This window comes from Notamacropus eugenii, chromosome 1 (genome assembly GCF_028372415.1).
Source record: "Notamacropus eugenii isolate mMacEug1 chromosome 1, mMacEug1.pri_v2, whole genome shotgun sequence".
Lineage (NCBI taxonomy): Eukaryota > Metazoa > Chordata > Mammalia > Diprotodontia > Macropodidae > Notamacropus > Notamacropus eugenii.
In genome coordinates, this window is record NC_092872.1 from 330,887,761 (window position 1) to 330,909,989 (window position 22,229).

At 34.3% G+C, this 22,229-nt stretch overlaps 1 protein-coding gene across 6 annotated transcripts in view; it reads left to right on the forward strand.

Moving 5' to 3' along the window:
- The window catches only part of MIPOL1 (mirror-image polydactyly 1), a 539,636-nt gene that overhangs the window by 206,873 nt on the left and 310,534 nt on the right, over positions 1 to 22,229 (forward strand). For all 6 annotated transcript variants that reach the window (XM_072629753.1, XM_072629752.1, XM_072629749.1 and 3 more), the window contains 2 exons: positions 1,670 to 1,703; positions 1,963 to 2,133. In XM_072629753.1, coding sequence (XP_072485854.1) covers positions 1,670 to 1,703; positions 1,963 to 2,133 — 205 coding nt within the window. The remainder of the gene's footprint in view (positions 1 to 1,669; positions 1,704 to 1,962; positions 2,134 to 22,229) is intronic.

The window sequence follows — 22,229 nt, forward strand, 5'->3', positions numbered from 1 at the left end:
AGGTGCTATTATCCCCATTTTGCAGTTGGGGAAACTGAAGCAAACTGAGATTGCCTGACTGAATCACACAACTAGTAGGTATCTGAGACTAGAACTGAATTCAGTTCCTCTGATTCAACCTCCAGCACTTCATCTGCTGCACTAATTTGCTGCTAAAGACATATGTATCCATCTACAGAAGTAGATGGATACATTATTTCATTTCAAAGTCTTAGTCATTTCTAAATACAATAGAATAAGGCACCCATTTACCATTTGCAAATGTTAGTTTTGTCCTAGTACATTTGAGCAAGTTAGTTAATAGTGTCATCTTGAGATAATCTGTTCAAACTTGCGAAATTGAAAGATTTGTTGCATTTTGTCTGTGGGTAAATAGAGTTCTGGTTTATTCAACAAATAAATACACATTTTATGAATTTGCTATCCTGTTTTGTCTGAAACAAGATTTTTTGCTTTAGTTATTTGCAGAGACCAAAACACTGATTTCAACAAGTGATTGAAAAAGAATTGAAAGTAGCAACATAATCTTTGTGCCCCCAAAACAAGTCCACCTATTATATTAATATTATATGGTTAGTGTTTTTGAGTTATAAATATGAAAATTTACAGGACTTTATCAATAAATGCTTCTGTGGATAGATTTATTGTATTATGAGATTTCTTATATACTTTAAAATAAATTCTTAATTAAAAAGTCTGATAAAAAGAAATTATTTGCCTAGATTTTTATATAAAAACTATAGGAAAGTGTGACAATTTTTTTTTTTTCGGAACTAAGGGGACATTAAATTTAGAAACTACTATTTTATCCCATTCACCATTTCCCCCTCATCTTAATTCTTTGCGTTCGTATTGTGAGAAAGCTGTTCTTGAGAGAATACAATCTTGTGGGTCTAGTTTTGTCCTCTAAAATCTTAGTCCATCGATTCCTTTCCAAATAAACTGTTATCTAGCCACATTTTCTCCTTTCTGTACTTGAGCAGTTTTTTAAAACCAGGAATTTGTTGATCAGGATGTCAATTTCAAAGAAAAACTGATGTATATAGGAAACAAGTCTGCCTTGTATTACTTTATATAATTCTTTCAGTGTTGTGATATGGGGGGGAGAGCATAATGTTAGTTATCTGTAATGATAGAAATCTTTCCTTTAGCTGTTACATTTGTTTTACATTTTTTACATTTTATTTATTTATTTTTTTACCAAGAGAACCTCATAGGAGATTTTCAGGTAAAGTTTTTGGGAGAATATTATTAAACTTGACAATAAAAACACTCTCTTGCTTTATTTGAGGTGCCCAAAAAGAAAAAGGAAACGAATACAGTTTCTGGAAAAAAATGACAAGTCCAGGAATAAATATAATGATGAGTTCCAGTGCTTCTATCGCTAGGGAACTTTCTTCATCTAAGCACATATGAACAATTGATCCTTGTAGTCATATATAGTAGTAAACATTAATAACTTAACAGTCTGAAGTCAGTGCTGAAGATATGGAGTATTATTGAAAGATGAAGTCGAGCAGGTGGCACTTTAATATGTTCAGTGTTATGGTTGACTCTAAAGACTAGTCGAATGAAATTACTTGAGGTTCTAAAGATTTAAAAAGCGAACTCATTTTGCTGCACTAAGGAAATGCTACTGATCAGGCTTTCTGTGTTCCTTTTTTTCTAGGCTAGAAAATATTAACCCTGAAGAAAATGACATGGTAAGCCATTCTCTGAGGAGATTTCTTGATGTCAGTCGTATATCTTAGAGGCTTAAGTTCAATTGAGTGGGTTTCAAGAACTAAGAAGTGGGAAAAAGAAGAATTGACACACTAATAATGTACATCTTTGCTGCAGTATGAAAATTCAATAACTTCACTCCGTCAATTTACCATTCACATGTGCCTATTAATTAAAACCCTATATTAAATAAAATATATTAAAACTTCATGTAGAACTAACATATAATGCTGTTGGTAGACATTACAGGAATTACTGAACAGAATAAACAATGCAGACACGGGGAGAGCTATCCAGAGTAATGGAGCTGTAATTATGGATCGAATATACAAGACCAAGGAATGTAAAGAGAAAATAACTACTGAAGAAATGAATGCAGTTATCGAAGAACGGGATGCTGCTTTGTCTAAGGTGAGTTTCTGTTTATCTGGAAAAAGTTTATCATAATTTCTTCCCTCTTTGACAGAAAGAAGAAAAATCATTTGAAAATCAAATCAGTTTTGTTTTGAACAACTTTGAAATTTCCTGATAACTTTTGTTTATGCAACAGACCTGCTATATGTATGTTTATACATTATCTCTCCTCTTTGTTAATCTATTTTCTATCCTTTTTTTCTATGCTAAATGTGTATACTACTTTATAAGCAATAGCTTATTTTCTCTTTGCATTCTCTATACATTCAGAATCACTTCTTATTTGGTCACCAAAATTGTGAGTAATGTTCAGCTACTTTTGCATAGTTGGTTCAGGATAAGAATGTGATTAGTAAGTACTTTTAGAAGACTAGCCGTATAAATGTCTCTTAATATAAAAAAAACTCCAAGTATTTTATTAGCTTATCTTTAAAATGTTCTAAGCACATCTTTAGAACATATATATGTATTTCTGTCATTTATCCATCCACCCACCTTCTGTCTAGCTACTTATCTTTCTGTCTGTTCATCTGTCTATACATCTATTGGCAGCATGACGTAGTGGATACGGTGCTGGACTTAAGAGTCAGGAAAACTTGACCTGAAGTGGATTCAAATCTTACTACAAACACTTACTAGCAATGTGACCCTAAACAGGTCATTTAGCCTCTTTTGGCCTCATTTCTTCTCTGTAAGGTGGGGATGGGAATGGGGATGGACTACATAGACTCTAAGGCCCCTCTTGGCCCTAAATCTCTGCCTCTTTTGATTTGCTAATTTACTTCCCTTGTGGGGAAAGTATGTTTGATTTAGTAATTCAAAAATGAAAGGAAAAAATCAAGGACATAATTCTGTTTCTTTCCATTACATACAAGACCTACACAGTTGACTAGGATATGACGAGAAGGGCTTCTCAGGATATCTTTTTAAGTGTTTTCAAAGTAGGTAAGAATCACCTATAATAAGCAAATCCATGGTTTGAATACATCAGTGATCTCTGAAGGACCAAAGAGAACCTGAACAATACTACAGTAGCAGAGAATGGAAAATTTTCTTACTTCCACAGAACAAAGAAAATAGAGGCTAGAAGCCATTGAATTTAACTTTGATTCTTAGTGAAATTCTAGAAGATATTATTACAAGATTGTTTAGAGAACAAATGAAAAAGTAAGAAGTAATCACAAACTTTAACCTTATTAATGGCTTCATTAAGAAGAGATTATGCCAGACCAAAATGATTTCTTTTTATGTTATGGTTTGTAGTTCAGTAGGACTGGAAAATGCCACATGTGGAATTTGGTTAGATTGTGGCAAAACATTTAATAAAGCTTATCATGCTATTCTTGTGGATAAGATGGTGAAATGTGGACTTGACAATAGTATAGTTAAGATGATTTGGAACTGGTTGAATAACTGGACTTTAAATGCAATCATTACTGGTTTCATGATTAACTTAGAAGTTCTCTGGTGGAGTATACCAGTGATCTGTTTATTCCTGTACTATGTTAACATTTTTAATAATATCTTCTATAAAAGCTTACCAGATTTGTAAATAATTCAAAATTAGAAGTATAGCCAAATGTTGGGATCCAGGTAGATCTTGACAGGCTGCAATGTTAGGCCAACTCTTTTAATATAAAATTTAATAGGGTTATATGTAAAGTCTTACACTTAGATTCAAAAAATCAACTTCTCAAGTATTAAGATGAAGGGATTCAGTAAGATAGAAACTTGTCTGATAAAAGATCTACAGCTGGAGTTCTTATTGTGTGTGTATGTTTGGTCATGGATTCTTTAGCTATCTGGTGAAACTTATGGACGCCTGCTCAGAAAAGGTTTTTAAGCGCATAAAATTAAAATAAGCATTACAAAGAAGACCAATTATATTGAAATAAAGATTAATTTTTTTTTTCTTATCCAAGGACACAGAAACTCTGCTGCAGAGATTTTAAGTGGACTACAAACTCAATAAATAGTGTCTTGTAAAAAGCTAATATTATTATAATTTTCGTTAAGATGGTATGGTATCCAGGCCTAGGGAAGTGACAGGTAACAGTCCTTTTGAGAACTGTGCCCTGATCAGACCACACCTGGAATATTGCGTTCCCTTCTGTTCTGGGTATAGCATTTTAGGAAGATTTATTTTTTAAGTTGGAGAGCATGTAGATGAGGGTGAAAAGGATAGTGAAGGATCTTGAGTTCATACTATGAGACTGAAGGAACTGGAGAAGAGAATGCTTATGGAAACCATGTTACCTATATTTGAAGGAAAGTCCTGTAAAAAGAGACTGTTCTTGTTCTCTGTGACTTTGTCCACAGGGGACAAAATTGGAAGCAATTCATTCAATGAGCTAAACATAGGTTTAATATAACAAAGGGGATAGAAATAGGGACTAGGCTTGTTATTTTAGTGTTATCTGGAATTTTTGGATGATGAAATTCCCTCTACCAGTGATAGCACTTTTTCTGCAACTTATGGACCTTAAAGATTTCCCAGTACACTGAGACATTAAGTGATTTAACTAGAATCACAGCTAATATATATTAGAAGTAGCTCTTGAATACAGGGCTTTCTGGTACTAAAAGTGGCTCTCTATGGCACCACACTACTTCATGTTAAATAGGTTTCTAATGACTAAAGCTCTCCATCTAATAACTCAAACTGCTTCTAAGCAGAGGCTGAATTAAATACTGTTAGGTGTACTGTAGACAGGATTCCTGTTCACATGGTTTGTATTAGAAGATCTCTCTGAGATCCCTTCCAACTCCCAGATTCTTTAATTCAGTGAATGCAAATTATAATGGTAAATTTGAACTCCAAAGAAAATTATCCTTCCCTCTTACACAGGGCAAACATTTCCCTTATTTATGCTGTTGATTTGCTTGGGAAACTCCTTTTTGAATATGATGAGAAGGCAAACTTCATCACTGCCTTCATAACACTTCGTCACATGTGCTGAATTAGGGGACTTCAATGCAATGATATCTAGCTATTATATAATAGTTACAAAGCCTTTTTCTGTTCCATTAATGTAGTTGTATACATTTAGATAAAGACTTTGCGTACAAACTTATGGTACTTCTCTCTGAGGAATCTTATTTTTTTTTAAAATTCATTTCACTGTTTGTCAACATTAATAATGTTTTTCAGTCAAGATGGCTGCAACAAATATTGATTAAATGCTTACTGTGTACAAGATAGTTTTCTTGGCATTGTGGAGGGATGGAAATGTAAAGGGAAGGTGACGTAAATAATGCAGTGAAGTATGATGATAGTTCAGAGAAGGGAGATATACATGGCTGAGGGGACTGTGTAATGGTTTATGGATAAAATGAATTTGATTCATCGGTTAAAACAAAATATAATGGTGTAACCATTACTAGTTTCATATACATATACAAGATGCTTTTAATGCCTCCAAAATAAAATAAAATTTACTCTTGTGGCAAATTTGTGGTCAAAACATCACTTGAGATGATAAAAATCATAATTAGTTATTCTGAAGGTTGTAAGTTTTGCAGTGATGCTTGGGTTTCCCTCATGTTTTCCAGAAGTGAGTTGCTTAAGTCATCTTCACTTAAAAGAGGAAATTTCAAAGTATGCTTATTCTAGGAAATTAATTTGTTCCACCTATAGTGTGGGGTATATATGTACATTGTTTATTGACTGATTTTTTTCAGAGGAATTATTTTTGTATCCTTAATTTTCTCCTATATTATTGTTTCCTGGCATTTTTTTAATTGAATTTTTTAATTTATTTTCGGTGTTTGATATTCACTTCCATATATCTTATATTTTTTTCCCACTCCTTCCCCCTCATTTCCCCCTTCCTCCCTATTCCCTCCCTGAGACAGCATACAATCTTATATAGGTTTTACACATACATTCCTATTGAATGCATGTTGCATAGAAGAATTAAAATGAATGGGAGAAACCATAAAACAAAACAAATCATAATACAAAATAAAATTATCTGTTTCTATGTGCAATCCAATTCCATAGTTCTTTCTCTGGATGTGGAAGGCGTTTTGCCTCAAGAGTCCATTGGGAATTTTTTAAGTCCTTACATTGTAATGACATACTAAGTCTACCAGAAAAATTCCTCACACGCTGTGGTTGTTGCTGTGTACAAAGTTCTCCTGGTTCTGCTCCTTTCACTCAGCATCAGTTCATATAGGTCTTTCCAGGCTTCTCTGTTTATTGTTTCTCATAGCACAATAGTATCCATTACATTCACATACCACAACTTGTTCAGCCATTCCTCCAATTGATGGGCATCCCCTTGATTTCCAGTTTTTGACCACCACAAAGAGAGCTGCTGTAAGTATTTTTGTACATGTGGGACTCTTTCTCATTCATGGCATTTGAAACCTCTTAGGAATCAATATAATTTCACGTGGAATGCGTTCCCATTATCTTGATTAGTTTGTTTAAACGAAACTATACTAGTAGTGTGTAGGATGGAGAAAATTTAACCTTTATTGCAATTTACTTTTATTGTATGAACTGGGTTCTAATACTTAATCTGATATTTAAAATACACCCTTAATTCTCACTTATATCCTTCTAACCACTTCCCTTTCTTTATTCTGAAATATCATAGTGATGCAATTTGTAAGTAGTGTAAGGCAGCAAACATTTATTAAGCTCTTACTATGTTCCAGACACTGGCAACTATTGAAACTTTTGGTCCTTTGTAAAAAGTCTTTCATTTTCCTCCCCCCACCAACAATTATTTTAAAAGCATTTCTTTTTGGCAAATATTTAAAAAAGCTAAGCAGAAAAATATGAAGAAACAGTATTTGAAATAACTTGGAATCAGTTCAACAAGTTATTCAATAGAATATTTAAGTCCTTAATGCAGCTCAATGGATATTTTTTGAATGCTTCATAGATATACATGTGCTTGCTGCTGAGGTACATAATGTTTTATGATGTGGTCTCTACCACCAAGTAAGCAGTTTATTATCTTGTTAGGGAGACAAGACTTATACATGTGATGCTACTAGAGAATGATGAGATTATATAAAACAAAGGGCTAAATTTAATATGAACAAATGAAAATTCAATGCTGCTTAGTGATAAAAAGATGGCTTTAAAGCCAAGAAGACCTGGTCTCAGGTCTTGACTGACACAACCTGATGGTCAAGGCAAGACCCAAACTCTCTGTGTTTGTAGGCAGCTTTCTAAGAATAAAAGTTGCAGATAATGCATCAAACTACATTGAAAGAATGAATTTCCTCACCTTGGAGTTCCTTACGCCAATGAAATCACAGACTTAGTCCTTATACATTATAACATAATTAGTGTTGCATTTTTTTGAAAATATGTTGTGGGATGGGAAAATCAAATGTGTTGATAAATGTAAAGTACTTAAAGTGCCTTGTATGTTCTAGCTGCTGTTATTATTATTATTATTCATGATGGAAACTGGGGTAGAAAGAATTATAAGCAAGAAGAAAACAAAGAACATACGTAAGGAGGTAGGAATGAACAGGGTACATTTGGGAGATAATTAAGTGACTGTCTTTTTAAAAAATTTTTTTACCTATTTAAAACTTTTGAACTTAAATACAAAACCTTAAATATACAATAAGAAAAGAAAAAGGAACATAGTGTAAACTTTAATGTTGGAACTTAAGTACAAAATATGAAAAGGGGGACAAAAAGGCATTGGCATGTGCACAGAAGAACAGAAGAGAGGATTCAAAATATATAGCAATAAATTTTATATAATAAACACTACACATTGTGTTCAGAGCTGTCCATCCTTTCTATGCTTCCTTATTAAGTTTTCTTTTGTTCTCTCCATTGCCCGCTGCCCTGCCCCATCCTATTGAAGAAGGCTACATTTAAGTATGGGTATATTTTTATACATACATACATACACATGTATACACAGATATGTACATATATACATGTATACACATATTCACACAAATACAGGTGCATACACGTACATACATTTACATACATAAACTTAGGTATCTATAATCATATTCATATGTAGACATATACATTTCATATACATCTATGTAAGACTGTACTACATTTATTTGTTCCCTGTTTCTCTGAGGGTGGATAACCTCTTCCTTCATAAGTCCAAGTCTTTACATATTTTTCAGTCTACCAACTCATTTCCCACACCACAGCAATGTTCCATCCTTAAGACTATCTAGTTATTTTAAATAGTCCACAGCACCACTGATGAATATGCTGACACATAGTGTGTTTCCCTATTTTGATTAAATCTATTTTGGCTTTAATTTTGTCTGAAATCATGATTACCACCCTTGCTTCTTTTTCCCTAAAAAATTTTACTCCTGACCTTTATTTTATATTTGTGTGTATCTCTTATTTCCTATCCTTTCTGACTCCTCTACTTTACTTCTACCCACTACCTTGCCCTCCTATTACTTAACCTACCTGCCTTCCATGAATCCCTCCCTTATCCTCCTATTCCCATTAATCTAAACACTCTTCTATTATCCCCTTATCATATTCTCTCACCCTGCCCTCAAAAAATCCCTCCTTTTCTCCCTCTCCCTGTCCCTTTAACCTTTTATTTCTTTCTGAATTTGAAGACTTTCATACCCATGTATACATATGTATGTATATACATACATATGTATATATGTATTGTTCTTTCTTGAACCTTTTCCCAATGAAAGTAGGGTCCCAGAACTCCCACCCCTCCTTCCCATCTAATTCTTCTATGTCAGTTTTTCTTCTCACTTCTCATTTATATAACATAATTACTCTTTTTACCTGTTTCTAAATGGTTTTACTTTTATCCTATCATATTCAGGTCTACCCCAATCTTTCTTATGGATTACCCATTTACTAATAGCAGTCTTAGACATATGTTTTACATTTCCTCATATAAAAAGGAAACAGTCGATTCTTATTGTGTCCCTTATAATTAGTCTTTGGTATATAGCTTATATATCTCTTGACTCTTGTATGTTAAATCTTTTGTTAAAGTTCAGGTTTTATTTTTTTTAACAAAATTCTGAATGTCCAACAATTTATTAAATGTCAATTTTTTTTCCATTCAGGATTATACTGGGTATGACATTTCCAGCCATCACCCCAGTTCTTTTACTCTTTGATATATAATGTTCCAAGACCTGCCATGTTTTAGTGTTGCCACTGCTAGGTCTTGTGTAGTTATAATTGTGGCACCACCATATTTAAATTTTTTTTTCTTATTGTTTGTAATATTTTGTCCTTGAGCTGGGCATTTTGGAATTGGTCTATAAAATTCCTGTAGGTTTTCCTCATAGGGTCTCCTTCAGGTGATGTATGGTGGATCTTTTCCATTTCTACTTTTCCTTCTTGTTCTAATGCTTCAGGACAATTTTCTTTAATTATTTCCTGTATTATTATATCAAGATTCTTTTTTGTTATTGTAGGTTTCAGGTAGCCTGATCATTCTTATGTTTTTATGATCTGTTTTCCAGATCAATTAGTTTTCTTATGAGATGTTTCACATTCTCTTCTATTTGTTCATTCTTTGCATTTTATTTTATTATTTGTGGGTCTCTTTAATCTTTGCTGGCTTCTCCTTGCCCAAATCTGATTTTCAAGGAGTCATTTTCTTCCTTATGATTATGGATCTTCTTTTCTAATTGGTTTATTTTCTTTTCATAATTTCATTTTTCTTGGAGTATTCTTATTTAATTTTTTTTCCCCAATCTCTGCTATTTGAGTTTTAAAGTCTTTTTAAAGTTCTGTAAGTTCTTTTGGGGCAGGTGACCATTTGATATCTTAGGATTTTTCTTTAGATCTTCCCTGATTATCCCAAGAGGACCACTCTTCTGCCCCAACTTATGTTTATTTTAACCACTCTCTGTTTCCCCTGGGGTGCTATTTTATCTCATTAGTGGGTGAAATCTGGAGAGCTTGGAATTTTCTGACCTAACCTGCCATTTTCCCGGAATCCTCCATTAAGAGACTGTCTTGGCCAGATTGTATGTTGCAAGGTATACTTTGATGTTTCTTGGATATATGCTTATATAATAGGGTTTGACCATCTTACAGGAGGTCTTGCAAAGTTGATGATAAAGGCAGTGAAGGATCTAGAGCAACAACATAATAAAAATGATATTTTAGGAAGAAGAATCATTCCAGTACCAAGTTACATTTCAAATTAGAGATAATAGATCTCTGGTGATTATTGAATGGAAATAGAAAGGAGTTTATATTTTTTCCGACCTAGGCCTGACACCATTTTGACAATTGATTGTGAATTTGGGTCAGAAACCTATAAAACCTAAGAAAATCATTTACACAATATTGTAAAAATTTTAGTCAATAAAGACCCTTGAAGAAAGAATACAAAATTCACTGGAGACTAACTTCTAAAGAATTAGTAGGTCAAAGAACAATTCATTACAAATGGAAACTTTTATCAAACAAGTGACAATGATGAAACAGTATACCAAAACTTATGGAATTCAGCTAAAGCAATCCTTAGGGGAAAACTTATGTCTCTGAATAAAAAGTTCTTCACCTTTCTTATGCCATGGACACCTTTCCTAGTCTGGTGAAGTCTTATAGATATCTTTTCAGAATAATGTTATTAAATGCATAAAAATGAAAATAAATTTGATTACCAAAGAAACCAATGCCTTTGAAACACTTTTCAATGATTTTTTTCAAAAAAGCTCATGAATTTCAGATTAAGAACGATTCTTCTAAATGCTTTCATTAACAAATGACGTTAAAAAATGAATCAATGAATTTTATATGCAACTAAAAAAGACACTAGAAAAACAATAAATATTCCCCAACTGAATGGCAAAGTAGAAATTTTGAAAGTAGAAATTTTGAAATAGACAGGAGAGATTAATAAAATTAAAACAAAAATAAAACCTATCAAATTGGTAAGTAAAACTAGGAGCACTTTGTTTTGAAAAAGCAACAAAGCACATAAGCACTAATTCAATCTGATTTTTAAAAGATAGCAGAAAATCGAATTGTTTATTTTAGTAAATGAAAAAAGACTATTCACAACAATTAAAATAAGGGAAAATATCAGAAGTTATTCTGCCTAATTATATATGTTTTCCCAAAATGATAACTTAGATGAAATCGATGAATACTTTAAAATATAAAATATTCAGATTAAAGAAGAAATAGATTATTTTAATAATATTTATCAGAAATAAGAAATTGACCAAGTCATAAATAAATTCTAAAGACAACATAAACTCTAGGAAAAGTAAGTTTACAAGTGAATTTTCTCAAATATTCAAGGAACAATTAATTCTAACATTACATAAAATTTTTGCAAAGTAGGATAAGCAAAGAGCCTTCCGGATTCATTCTTGATGCAAATATAATCTTCCCACTTAAATGATGGAGTGAACAAGCAGAGAAAGAAAGCTGTAGACTAATGTACCTAATATTTAGACTAATATATCTAATAATTATTGACACAAATGTGAAATAAAGTAAAAACAAATGGGCAACAGCAGTTTAAACTATACCTAGGTTGAACTTATACCAGCAATGCAGATTCATTCAACTGTAAGAAAAAACAAGTAAAATGAGCCATTAAAAATTAATCAACACCCCATAATGGTATCAATGGAATGCTAGATTGTTGGGTTTTTAGCAAAGTCCAAAATCCATTTCTTTTTTTGTTGTTGTTGTTTTAAATTTTTGTTTATTTCATTAAATATTTCCAAATTACATGTAAAAAATTTCAGCATTGATTTTTTAAATATTTGACTTCAAATTTTCTCCCTACTTCACCCTTCTTTGACATAGCAAGCAATTTGATATCATTATGCACATGGTCATGCAAAACATATTTCTATATTAGCCATGTTGCAAAAGTAAACATAAACAAATCAATAAAAATAAAGTTCATTAGAGAAAGTTCCCAGCATCCAGATGAGTTACAACCTCTATAAAGAAATTATGCAAACCAGAGAAAAATAACTCAGCACTTGGTGAGACAGAGGACTTGTGGAATTTGAGAAGAACATGGAACAACAACATGCTATAGATTCAAAAAGAATGAAGAATTATTAGGGCTGAATTTATGACCTGCAGAGCAGAAATAATAGGTAGAAGAGAAAAACTTCAATCTACAATGGCACATCTCACCAAAGAAACAAGAGAAGACGATTGAGAATGCAAATACTCAGGAGTGAAGGACAATCCAGAAGAAAAGAAAACATACTCTCAATTCAAGCAAAACATATTGATCTTGAAGACAGGATGGATAGATACGATCTAAGGATTATAGGTCTCCCAGAAGAACACAGGTCAAAAATTCTGAACACCACAGTGCATCATATAATACAAGAATACTCCTCAGAACTTCTGAACACAGAAAAAGAAATAGAAATTGAAAAAATTCAGTCCCTTCTGGTGTCTTGACAAAAAAAAGCAACAGCAAACCAAGACTGCAAATTTGAAGACACATGGTGGTTAAATTTAATAGTTCAGTATAGAAACAATACATTCTTTAAGCAAGCAACCTTCAAGTAAATACAAAGGAAAGGAAATTCAAATAATACAAGATTATTCTGCATCCACTAGAATATGCAAGAGGGAAAAGAATAATGTCTTCCAAAGAGAAAAGGAGCTCAATATGCAGTACAGGTTGATTTATCCTACAAATCTGAGCTTCACCCTAAATGAAAAACTATGGATATTGAGTAATAAAGAAGCGTTCAAAACATTCAGAAAAGAACCAGACCTGAAGAGATCATTTATTTCTTGTGTTCCTCCTTTATTGCCGAAGAAGACCATGCCATCGGAGAAGTGATGACATGACTTGCACTTGACTTTGTTTTGAGTGAGGGAGGTCTGTGCAAGGTCACCAGCTTCACTTCTCCTCCAGAGCCATCTGAATCTAGAGACCTGATATTCATCAGGATGACTGGAGATGACCTAGGATGCACTGGGAGACCTTGAATAGGCCTGTTTAAGAAGTAGTCAGGGCATGGCCCCTTTAATGAGGTCAAGAAAAAGAAAGACATCAGGCTGGGTGGGAAACAGCAACAGTTACTATTGATAGTCACTCTCAAGCTAGCCTCATTTGTATAATAAGAGGGTTGGATTTGATAGTTTCTGGGGTCTTTCTTTAGTTCCAGATCTCTGTGGTCCCAAGATCTTATGTCTGTCTCTATGGGCTTTAGTTTCCTTCTCTGTAAAATAAAGGGATTGTTCCTCTATCCCTTTATGGGCCTCAATTTCTTCTCCTGTAAAATGAAGAGGTTGAGAATGTACCCTTCTTTAGTCCTGTTTCCCTTTCTGTAAAATCAAGGTGGGGGGGGGGGGTACTGATTAATGATCCTGAAGAACAGATAATTCATAACCCCTCCTGTATGCTGGTAGGCAGGAGACTGCTAGGGTAGAATGGTATGTGCATGTATCAGGTGTGTTTAATAAACTGTTTTTTTCTTTCTTTTTTCAAAACAGTTTTTCTTTGTACCACGAGAGAGTTGAACTTTAAAGGAGAAGAAGAAAGGGTATTTCCAGAAATGACTAGATGCAAAAACAAAAAGTATTAATACAACTAATTATTTGAAATGAGAGGCATTGCGGTAATGTTATTCCTTGAAATCAGGAAGACATGGGTTCAGATCTTGCCTTGGACACTGGCTAGCTGTGGACCACTGGGCAAGTCACTTACACTCTAGGCCAAGATCCTATGTAATTAAGTAAAACGAGGGAGTTATGACTTTCAAGCTCCTTTCCATTCTAAAACCCCATGGTTCTCTGAACACTAGGGAAAACACAACTTCCGGGTTTCCATTTCTTCCTCAGGAGAAAGGAGACAATTCCTGTCTCATAGTGTAGTGATGAACACAGCAGAGATGTTAGTATTCCTCACATACATGGCCTCATCTGAACCTCACAAATCCCAGGGGATTGGGCAGTGGGGCAGGGAGGGAGAGGACAGAGGAGCAGGGCAAGGATGACTATCTCCATTTTACAGATGAGGGGAATGAGGCCCATAGAGGTGAAAAAAACCTGCCCAAGATCAAAGATAGTGATGGAGTCCTTTGCCCCTTACCTGAGTCACCTCCCCACAACAGGATGATTACTATGCATCTGCCAAAGAGTAGCTATTATACACCCTGCTGTGAGTCTCTTGGGAGCTCCCATAATCTGGTGGAAGACTGGATCTGGCCAATCAGAAAGGGCAAAGGGCATCAGCATCTATCAAACACAAACCAAGAGTGTGTCAACAAGCCTGCCCACTCACTGATACCCACACCACTTGAGACAAGGGGCAAAGACAGGCCCAAGAACTGCAATTTTCCTAGACAGATAAAAGTGGCTTCCTGGAGATGGAGTCTTGGAATGATATTAAGAACCTCTTACCTTCCTGGCAAGAGAAATGAAAAGTGACTGTTAATAGAGCCTAAAACGAAATATTTAGAACTAAAAGAAACCTTTAAGGTCCATCTTCCTTCTTTCCTGTTTCATTTGTTTCTTAAACATTAGAGAAAACAAAAAAAAAATGTAACGGGGGTGAATGAATGTAGTGGCTAAGGACAGCAAGAGCAACAGTTACAGCAGTGAGACTAGTCAGAGACCGCTTTTTCAAATGTGCTCAGAGTGACCAGAGGTAAAGATGGAAGTCAGGTAGAAGCAGTGGTAGAGAGGCAATTGTGGGGTGTTATGAATGGAATCACGCGCACCCCATGTTCAGATGAATCCATAGCATCTGTGGGACTAGACTACAAAGTGGGAGGTGCATAGAAGGGGGAAGTGTTGAGAGGTCATAGAAGGGAGTGTGAGATACACCCAGGTCAAATTGAAGGCCACAATGACAGGAAAGTTATTCCTATGGTTTCTCAGGAAGAGAAGAGCCTATAGCAAAGTGGGTGAGGAAGTAGGTAGAAGAACTGAAAGTGAGAGGGTGAAATAGGAAGACCTTGTTTGAGTAGTGGGAGGGGATTCCATGGATAAATGATCCTTTGGGTGAAGAAATGTTTTATGAAAGGAGATGGGGACCATGTGCTCAGTATTGTCCAAGAGGATTTGATACTTGAATTGTGTCCTGTCTGGGGTGGTGGTGATGGGGGGGGGAGTTGGAATTCCTGTCATTAACTGGTGCCTAGGATAGTAGGAGAGTATGGACCTGGGGAGATTTTTGAGGCAAATGGGAATGAAAGATGACCAGAGGAAGAGTGTAGGTAATAGGTAGCATAGTCAGAGACATGGGGGCAGAGTTTCACCATGAGGCAGTGTCTTCTCTGTCACCTGCAAGAATCGGTATTTTTCTGAGAATGAGGCTCAAAGGAAAAGGGACATCCATGAGCAATAGAAGGTAGAGGTAGAAACTGAGAACCCAAAATGTATATCTTGGAAAGTTTGACTCCATAATAAGTGCAGAGAATAGGGAGGGAGTAGATAAATGTAAGGGTAATGAAGGCAAAAAGGAGGGTCTAGAGTAGACAGAAAGAGAGGATACATAATGAATAGAATTAGAGAAACCCTCTTTGGAAATTTGAAAAAGTGAGTGAACAGGACTAATTGAAGGGGAGGATAGAAAGAAGGCATCTGCTTGATTGAGAGGGGAAAAAAGAGAAGAATTATATAACCAGATAAAGTCAGGAAAGAAAAAGAACTAATAAGAGAAACCCAAAGGGAAAGAGAAAACAAAAGAGAGAAGGGGAATGGGGGGACGGAGAGAGCCAGTGAGAATAAGTTTACCTTAAAAAAGAGTAAGCTTAAGCAACTGGAGAGAAAAAGACATAGTGCTGTGTTATATTGGGAGGGGGGAAAATCATAACTTAGAAAAAAACAATATTAGAAACAGAATGAAACATAAACTTAATTTATGAGCATAAATGTAAATGGAATAAACAAACATTCAAAAAACAAAAGAGAAGAAACAAGGATATTGCAGTATTCTGAGAACTGCAGACAATAAACCAATTATCAGTGATAAACTTGTATGTTCTTTGACTTAGTACTCAAATTCATAATGGAAACAATTTACTGAACTACAAAAAGGCATAAACAGTAACACAATGTTGGCAGGAGACTTCATTGTCCCTCTTTTAATTTTGGATGTGGACCAGAAAGATAACCAAAAGGGAAAATATGGAACTGAGCAAATTACTGGTGGAGCTACAACTAAAAGACTTAAGGAATCTTTATAAAGGGATTGCAAAAGAATATTCGTATTCTGAGCACTAAGTGAAATCTTTACCCAAATTGACTGTGCATTAGGGCACAAAGATATTGCACGCAGTTACAAAAGAAGAGGCAGAAATAGTAAATACATCATTTACAGGCCATAATGTAGTAAAAATAGTCTTGATTCAGGGACCAGAAACTAAAGACACATGCCCAAATGGAGACTTAACAATGAAATACTAAATAAGTGGGTCAAAGAACAAATCGTAGAATCAATAATTATGTGAAAGAAAATGATACAAATCAAACAATGTACTTAAATTTTTAGGATGCAGCTAAAGCAGCACTCAAAAAATAATATTTCTACAAACATATATGAACAAAATAGAAAAAAGAGGATTAATGAACTGAATATGCATTTTACAGTTTAGCTAGCCAACAAACCTATGTAAACACAAGAGAAGATATTTAAAATTAAAGGAGACACTTCTGCAAGTGGAACCAAGATGGTGGAGTAGAGAAGCACTCAGTCAAACTCTCCCAGTATTCCCCTCCAATCAACTTTAAAATAGTGTTTCAAATCTAATTCTGGAGTGGAAGATCCAATAAAAGGGTCTCAGTATGAGACATTCTTCCTGCCCAAGACAGCATAGGGCATTGAAATCAGAGATCTGTGACAGTAAGGGGGTGGAGTTTTAGGAGTCTCTAACTGGAGTCCATCTGTGTAAAACACCAGTGGTAGGATTAGGTGGTAAAGACAGAAATATCAACAACTTTGGGAGCTCTCAAGTCAGAGATGGTAAGAGAAAGAAACTGGTTAGAAAGAAATTAGAGAGTGTGGTAGTACTAGATGTAGGAACAGATGATGGTTTGGCATCTCCATTGCCTATAACCATTTCTTAGTTATAGTTCAAGGGCAGACAGGGGCACTTTCAGTCAAGAGGGAGTACAAACACTGAAGGGCAGTATCACTTCTGGCCCCAAGGAATTAGGGACACTGAGGAATAGTATCATTTCTAGTCCCAAGGGATCAGGGACCCTTCCTGAGTGAGGAACAGAGTCAAGACCAAAATGATCATTGATCTCCCCAGAATATACCACATTGGAAGCACTGCAAACTTCCAGACCCTCTGAACTAACTCTTAAACCAGCAGTAGGAAAAAGCCTGAAGCTTGAGAGCTCCCCCTCCACCCCCACCATGCTGAGAAGAGAGCTCAACATGAACAGAAGTTCCAAATCAAGAAATAGGGTGGAAAAATGAGCAAACAGCAAAAACAGAACCTCTCAATAAAAATCTACCATGGTGACAGGACAAGACACAATATTAGAAGAAGATAATGAAGGCAAAACAGCTCCAAGCAAAGCCTACCCCCCAAAAATAGGAATTGAACAGAAGCCCAAAAAGAATTCCTGGAAGAGAATCAAAATCTTATTTTCAGAATCAAAGTGGTAGGGGAAAGTAGGTAAAAAAAGCAAAGAAAATTATGAAAAGACCATTAACAGCTTGGTAACAGAGGCAAAACAAAGCAAAAACTAAAAAGACCAACCCCTAAAAAAAATAAAATAAAACCTTAAAAAATAAAAAGATTGGAAATTGTGCATACTTTTTGATCTAGCAATATCACTACTAGGTTTATATCCCAAAGAGATTATTAAAAATAAAAGGAAAAGGACCAGCACTCTTTGTGGTAGCAAAGAACTGGAAATTTGCAGATGCCTGTCAATTGGGTAATGATTGACTAAATAAGTTATGATATGAGAATATAATGAAATACTATTGTGCTAACAGCAGGATGATTTCAGAAAAACCTGAAAAGACTTAAAATTTACTGAATTCAAAAAATAATAAAGTCAATTTGGAAGAAGAAAAAGTCAAAAAACAAAGGAACTAATAAAAAATGTAAAGGAAGGAGGTTTAGCACTACGAGATCTTAAAACTATCGTAAGGCAATTATCAAAACTCTCTGGTACTGGCTAGGAAATAGAACGGTAGATTGGTGGAACAGAGTAGACATACAATTTGCAGCTGCAAATAAGTATAATAACCTATTTGACAAGTGTAAAGACTTAAGATTTAGGGATGAGATTTTATTTGGTAAAAATGGAAAGCAGTAGGGCAGAAACTGGGCATGCACCAATGTCTTACCAAGATAAGGTCAAAATAGATATGTGACCTAGATATAAAGAGGATATTACAAGCAAATGAGAAAAATATGAAACATATAATTTATGAGACTTATGGATAGCAAACAATTTATGAATAAAGAAGAAATAAAGAGAATTGTGAGGTGTAAAATGGATAATTTTGATTACATTGAATTAAAAAGGTTTAGTGCAAATAAAACAAATGTAGCCACAATCAGAAGGAAAGCAGAAAATTGGGAAGGGGGCGTTTATAGACAGTTTCTCAAATAAAAGTCTCATTTCTCAAATATATAAAGAACTTTGTCAAATCAATAAGAATGAGTCATTCCCCAATTGCTAAATGGTCAAAGGATATGAACAGGCAGCTTTCAGATGAAATCCAAACAGTTTATAGTCATATGAAAAAATTATTGATTAGAGAAATGTCATTTTATACCTATCAGATTGGATAAATGATAGAAGGGGAAAGCAACAAATGTTGGAGGGGATGTGGAAAAATTGGGACATTAATCCATTTTGTTGGTGGAACTGGGAACTGATCTAACCATTTTGGAGAGTAATCTGGAATTATGCCCAAAGAGTTATTAAACTGTCTATATACCCTTTGATCTAACAATACCACTACTAGGTCTATTTCCCAAGGTGATCAGGGAAAAAGGAAAAGATCCTATATGCTCAAAAATATTTATAGCAATTCTCTTTGTGGTGACAAAGAATTGGAAATTTCAGGGATGCCTGTCAATTGGGGAATGGTTGATCAAATTGTGGTATGTGATTGTAATAGAATACTGCTGTGCTATAAGAAATGATGAGCTTGATGATCTTAAAAAACATGGATAGACTTGCATGAAATGAAGAGTGAAATGAGTATAACTAAGAGAACATTGTATACAGTAAGAGCAATATTGTTTTAAGAACATCTTTGAGCAAATAAGGTATTTTGACTATTATAAATGCCCAAAATAAGAACAGAGGACCTATTAAGGAAGAAACTATCTGCATCCAGAGCAAGAACTGATAAATAAGTATCTATGGAATGTTTTCATATATATATATATATATATATATATATATATATATATATATATATATATATATACACACGTGTATATATGTATATATGTATATATATATATGTATATATACATATGTATATATATGTATATATGTATGGACATATATGTATATATGTATATATGTATATATGTATGGACATATATGTATATATACATATATATGTATATATATGTATATATGTATGGACATATATGTTTAATGGTAACCACCTCTAGGATATGGGGAGCAGAGGAAGGACAAAGGGAAAAAATTGCATGTTAGCTTTATTATTTATTTAAAAGGAATAGCAAGTTGTACATAATAAATTTGAAGTTTCATGTGAAATCATTTTTTTGCTATGTTTTGGAAATGCTTATTTAGCCCATAAATTAAATACATAAAAATTAACAAAAAGAAAGATTTACATGAGCTGATACAAAGTGAAGTGAGCAGAACCAGGAGAACATTGAATACAGTAGCAGTGCCGCTGTGGTGATCAGCTATGAATGATTTAGCTCTTCTCAGCAACACAGTTATCTAAGACAATTGCAAAAGACTCATGTTGGAAAATTCTGTCCGCATTCAGAGTAAGAATTGATGAACTCTAAATGCAGATCTAAGCATACTACTTTCATTTTATTTTTTGTTTGTTTTTTCTTTTGGTTTGTTTCTTTCACAACATTACTAATATGGAAGTTGTAAGGTTTTTTATTAAATATGTAAATGTTTTACCTGATTGCACATTTATCATATCAACTTTCTTATCATCTTAAGAATGTGAGGAAGAGAGAGAAAAAATTTGGAACTCAAATTTTAAAAAAATGAATGCTAAAAATTGTTATTATGTATAATTTGAAAAAAATGAAGTACTATTTAAAAAAGAAACAAAAAGGATTGGCCAAGTGGAAAAAGAGGTACTAATATTCACTGGTGAAAATAACTCCTTAAAAATTTCAGTTGGGCAAGTGGAAGCTAATGATTTATGGGACAACAAGAATCAATAAAAGAAAGCAAAAGAATGAAAAAAGTAGAAGAAAATAAGAAACATCTCTTTGGAAAGCCAATTGCCCTAGAAAATAGATCAAGGACAGTTAATGGAAGAATCATTGGAATACCTGTAAGCCATGATAAAAGAAAGAGCCTAGACATCCAATTTCAAGAAATTATTCAGGAAATTTCTTGTTGGGTCATTTCAGTCATATCCAACTCTTTGTGATCCCTTTTGGGTTTTCTTGGAAGAAATTAGAGTGGTTTACCATTTCCTCTTCCAGCTCACTTCATAGATGAGGAAACTGAGGCAAACTGGGTTGTGACTTTTCCAGGGTCACACAACTAATAAGTGTCTGAGGCCTAATTTGAACTTATGGAGAATCTTCCTTATTCCAAGCCCAGTGCACTATCTACTGTGCCACCGACCTAACCACTATCCAAAAAAACTGGGCAGATATTCTGGATCCAGAGGATAAAATAGAAATTGAAAGAACTCACTGATTATCACCTGCAAGAGAGCTCAAATGAAGACCCCCAGAGCTCTCAAGTCAAAAAGAAAATACATCAAGCATCCAGAAAGGAACTATTAAAATAATGTGGAGCCATAGTCAGTATCAAGTAAGATTTAGTAGTTACCACATTAATTGGAACATGATATTCTGGTAGGCAAAAGACCTAGGATTACAATCAAGAATAACCTGTCTAGCAAAACTGAACATAATCCTTCCAGGGAAAAAATAGATATTTCCTGAAATTGAAGAGTTTCAAGCATTCTTCATGAAAAATCCTGGACTGAATAGAACATTTGACTTTCATATACAAGATTCAAGAGAAACATAGAAAGGTAAAAATAAAAGGAAATTATCAGGGACTCAATAAGTCTAAAATATTTACCTTTCTGTATGGGAAGATGAGACATATCTTCTAAGAACTTTATCATTATTAGGGCAGTTGGAATCATTCTAGGTAAAAGGAGAAGGGTGAGGGACGGAGTTGATTATATTGGTATGGTGTTTTAAAAAATGGATAGGCAAGAAAGAGGAATGCTTTGGGAGAAGGGGGAAGGTAAATGAAGAATGGGGAGAATTATTGAATATAAAAAGCCATTCAAGAAAGAGCTGTTACAATAGTGGGAGAAAGATTGGAGAGGGCGGTGCAGAGTGCAGCAATGCTTGAATGTCACTCAATTTAAATTGGTTTTTCAAAAGGAAAAATACGCACACACACTCAATTGGTTATAGAAATCTGTCTTACCCAAAAGGTGGAGTAGGAGCATAAGGCAATAAGAAAAGGGAGTGGGGAAGAGTGCTACGAAGCAGGGCAGATAAAAGAAGGCAGTGGTCACTACCAAAACAGTCTCTAGAAGAGGGCCAAGGTAAGAAAAAAAAGAGAAGGACAAATAGAAGAAAATAAGATAGAAGGGAAACAGATAGTAATCATAACTGAAAGTGAATGGGATAAACTTACCCATAAAATGGAAGCAGAGAGCAAAATGGATTAGAAACAAGAATCCAACAATATGTTGTATACAGGAAACACTTAAAACAGACACACACAGTCTTAAAATAAATGATTGGAGCAGAATCCATTTTGCTTCAGCTGAAGTAAAAAAGATAGGAGTAGCAATCATGACTAAGCAAAAGCAAAAATAGACCTAATTGAAAAGAATAAGCAGTTCAGCTACATCTTGCTAAAAGGAATCAGACAATGAAATAATGTCAACATTAAACATATATGCATCATGCGGTGTAGTATCCAAATTCTTAAAGAAAAAGTTAAATTA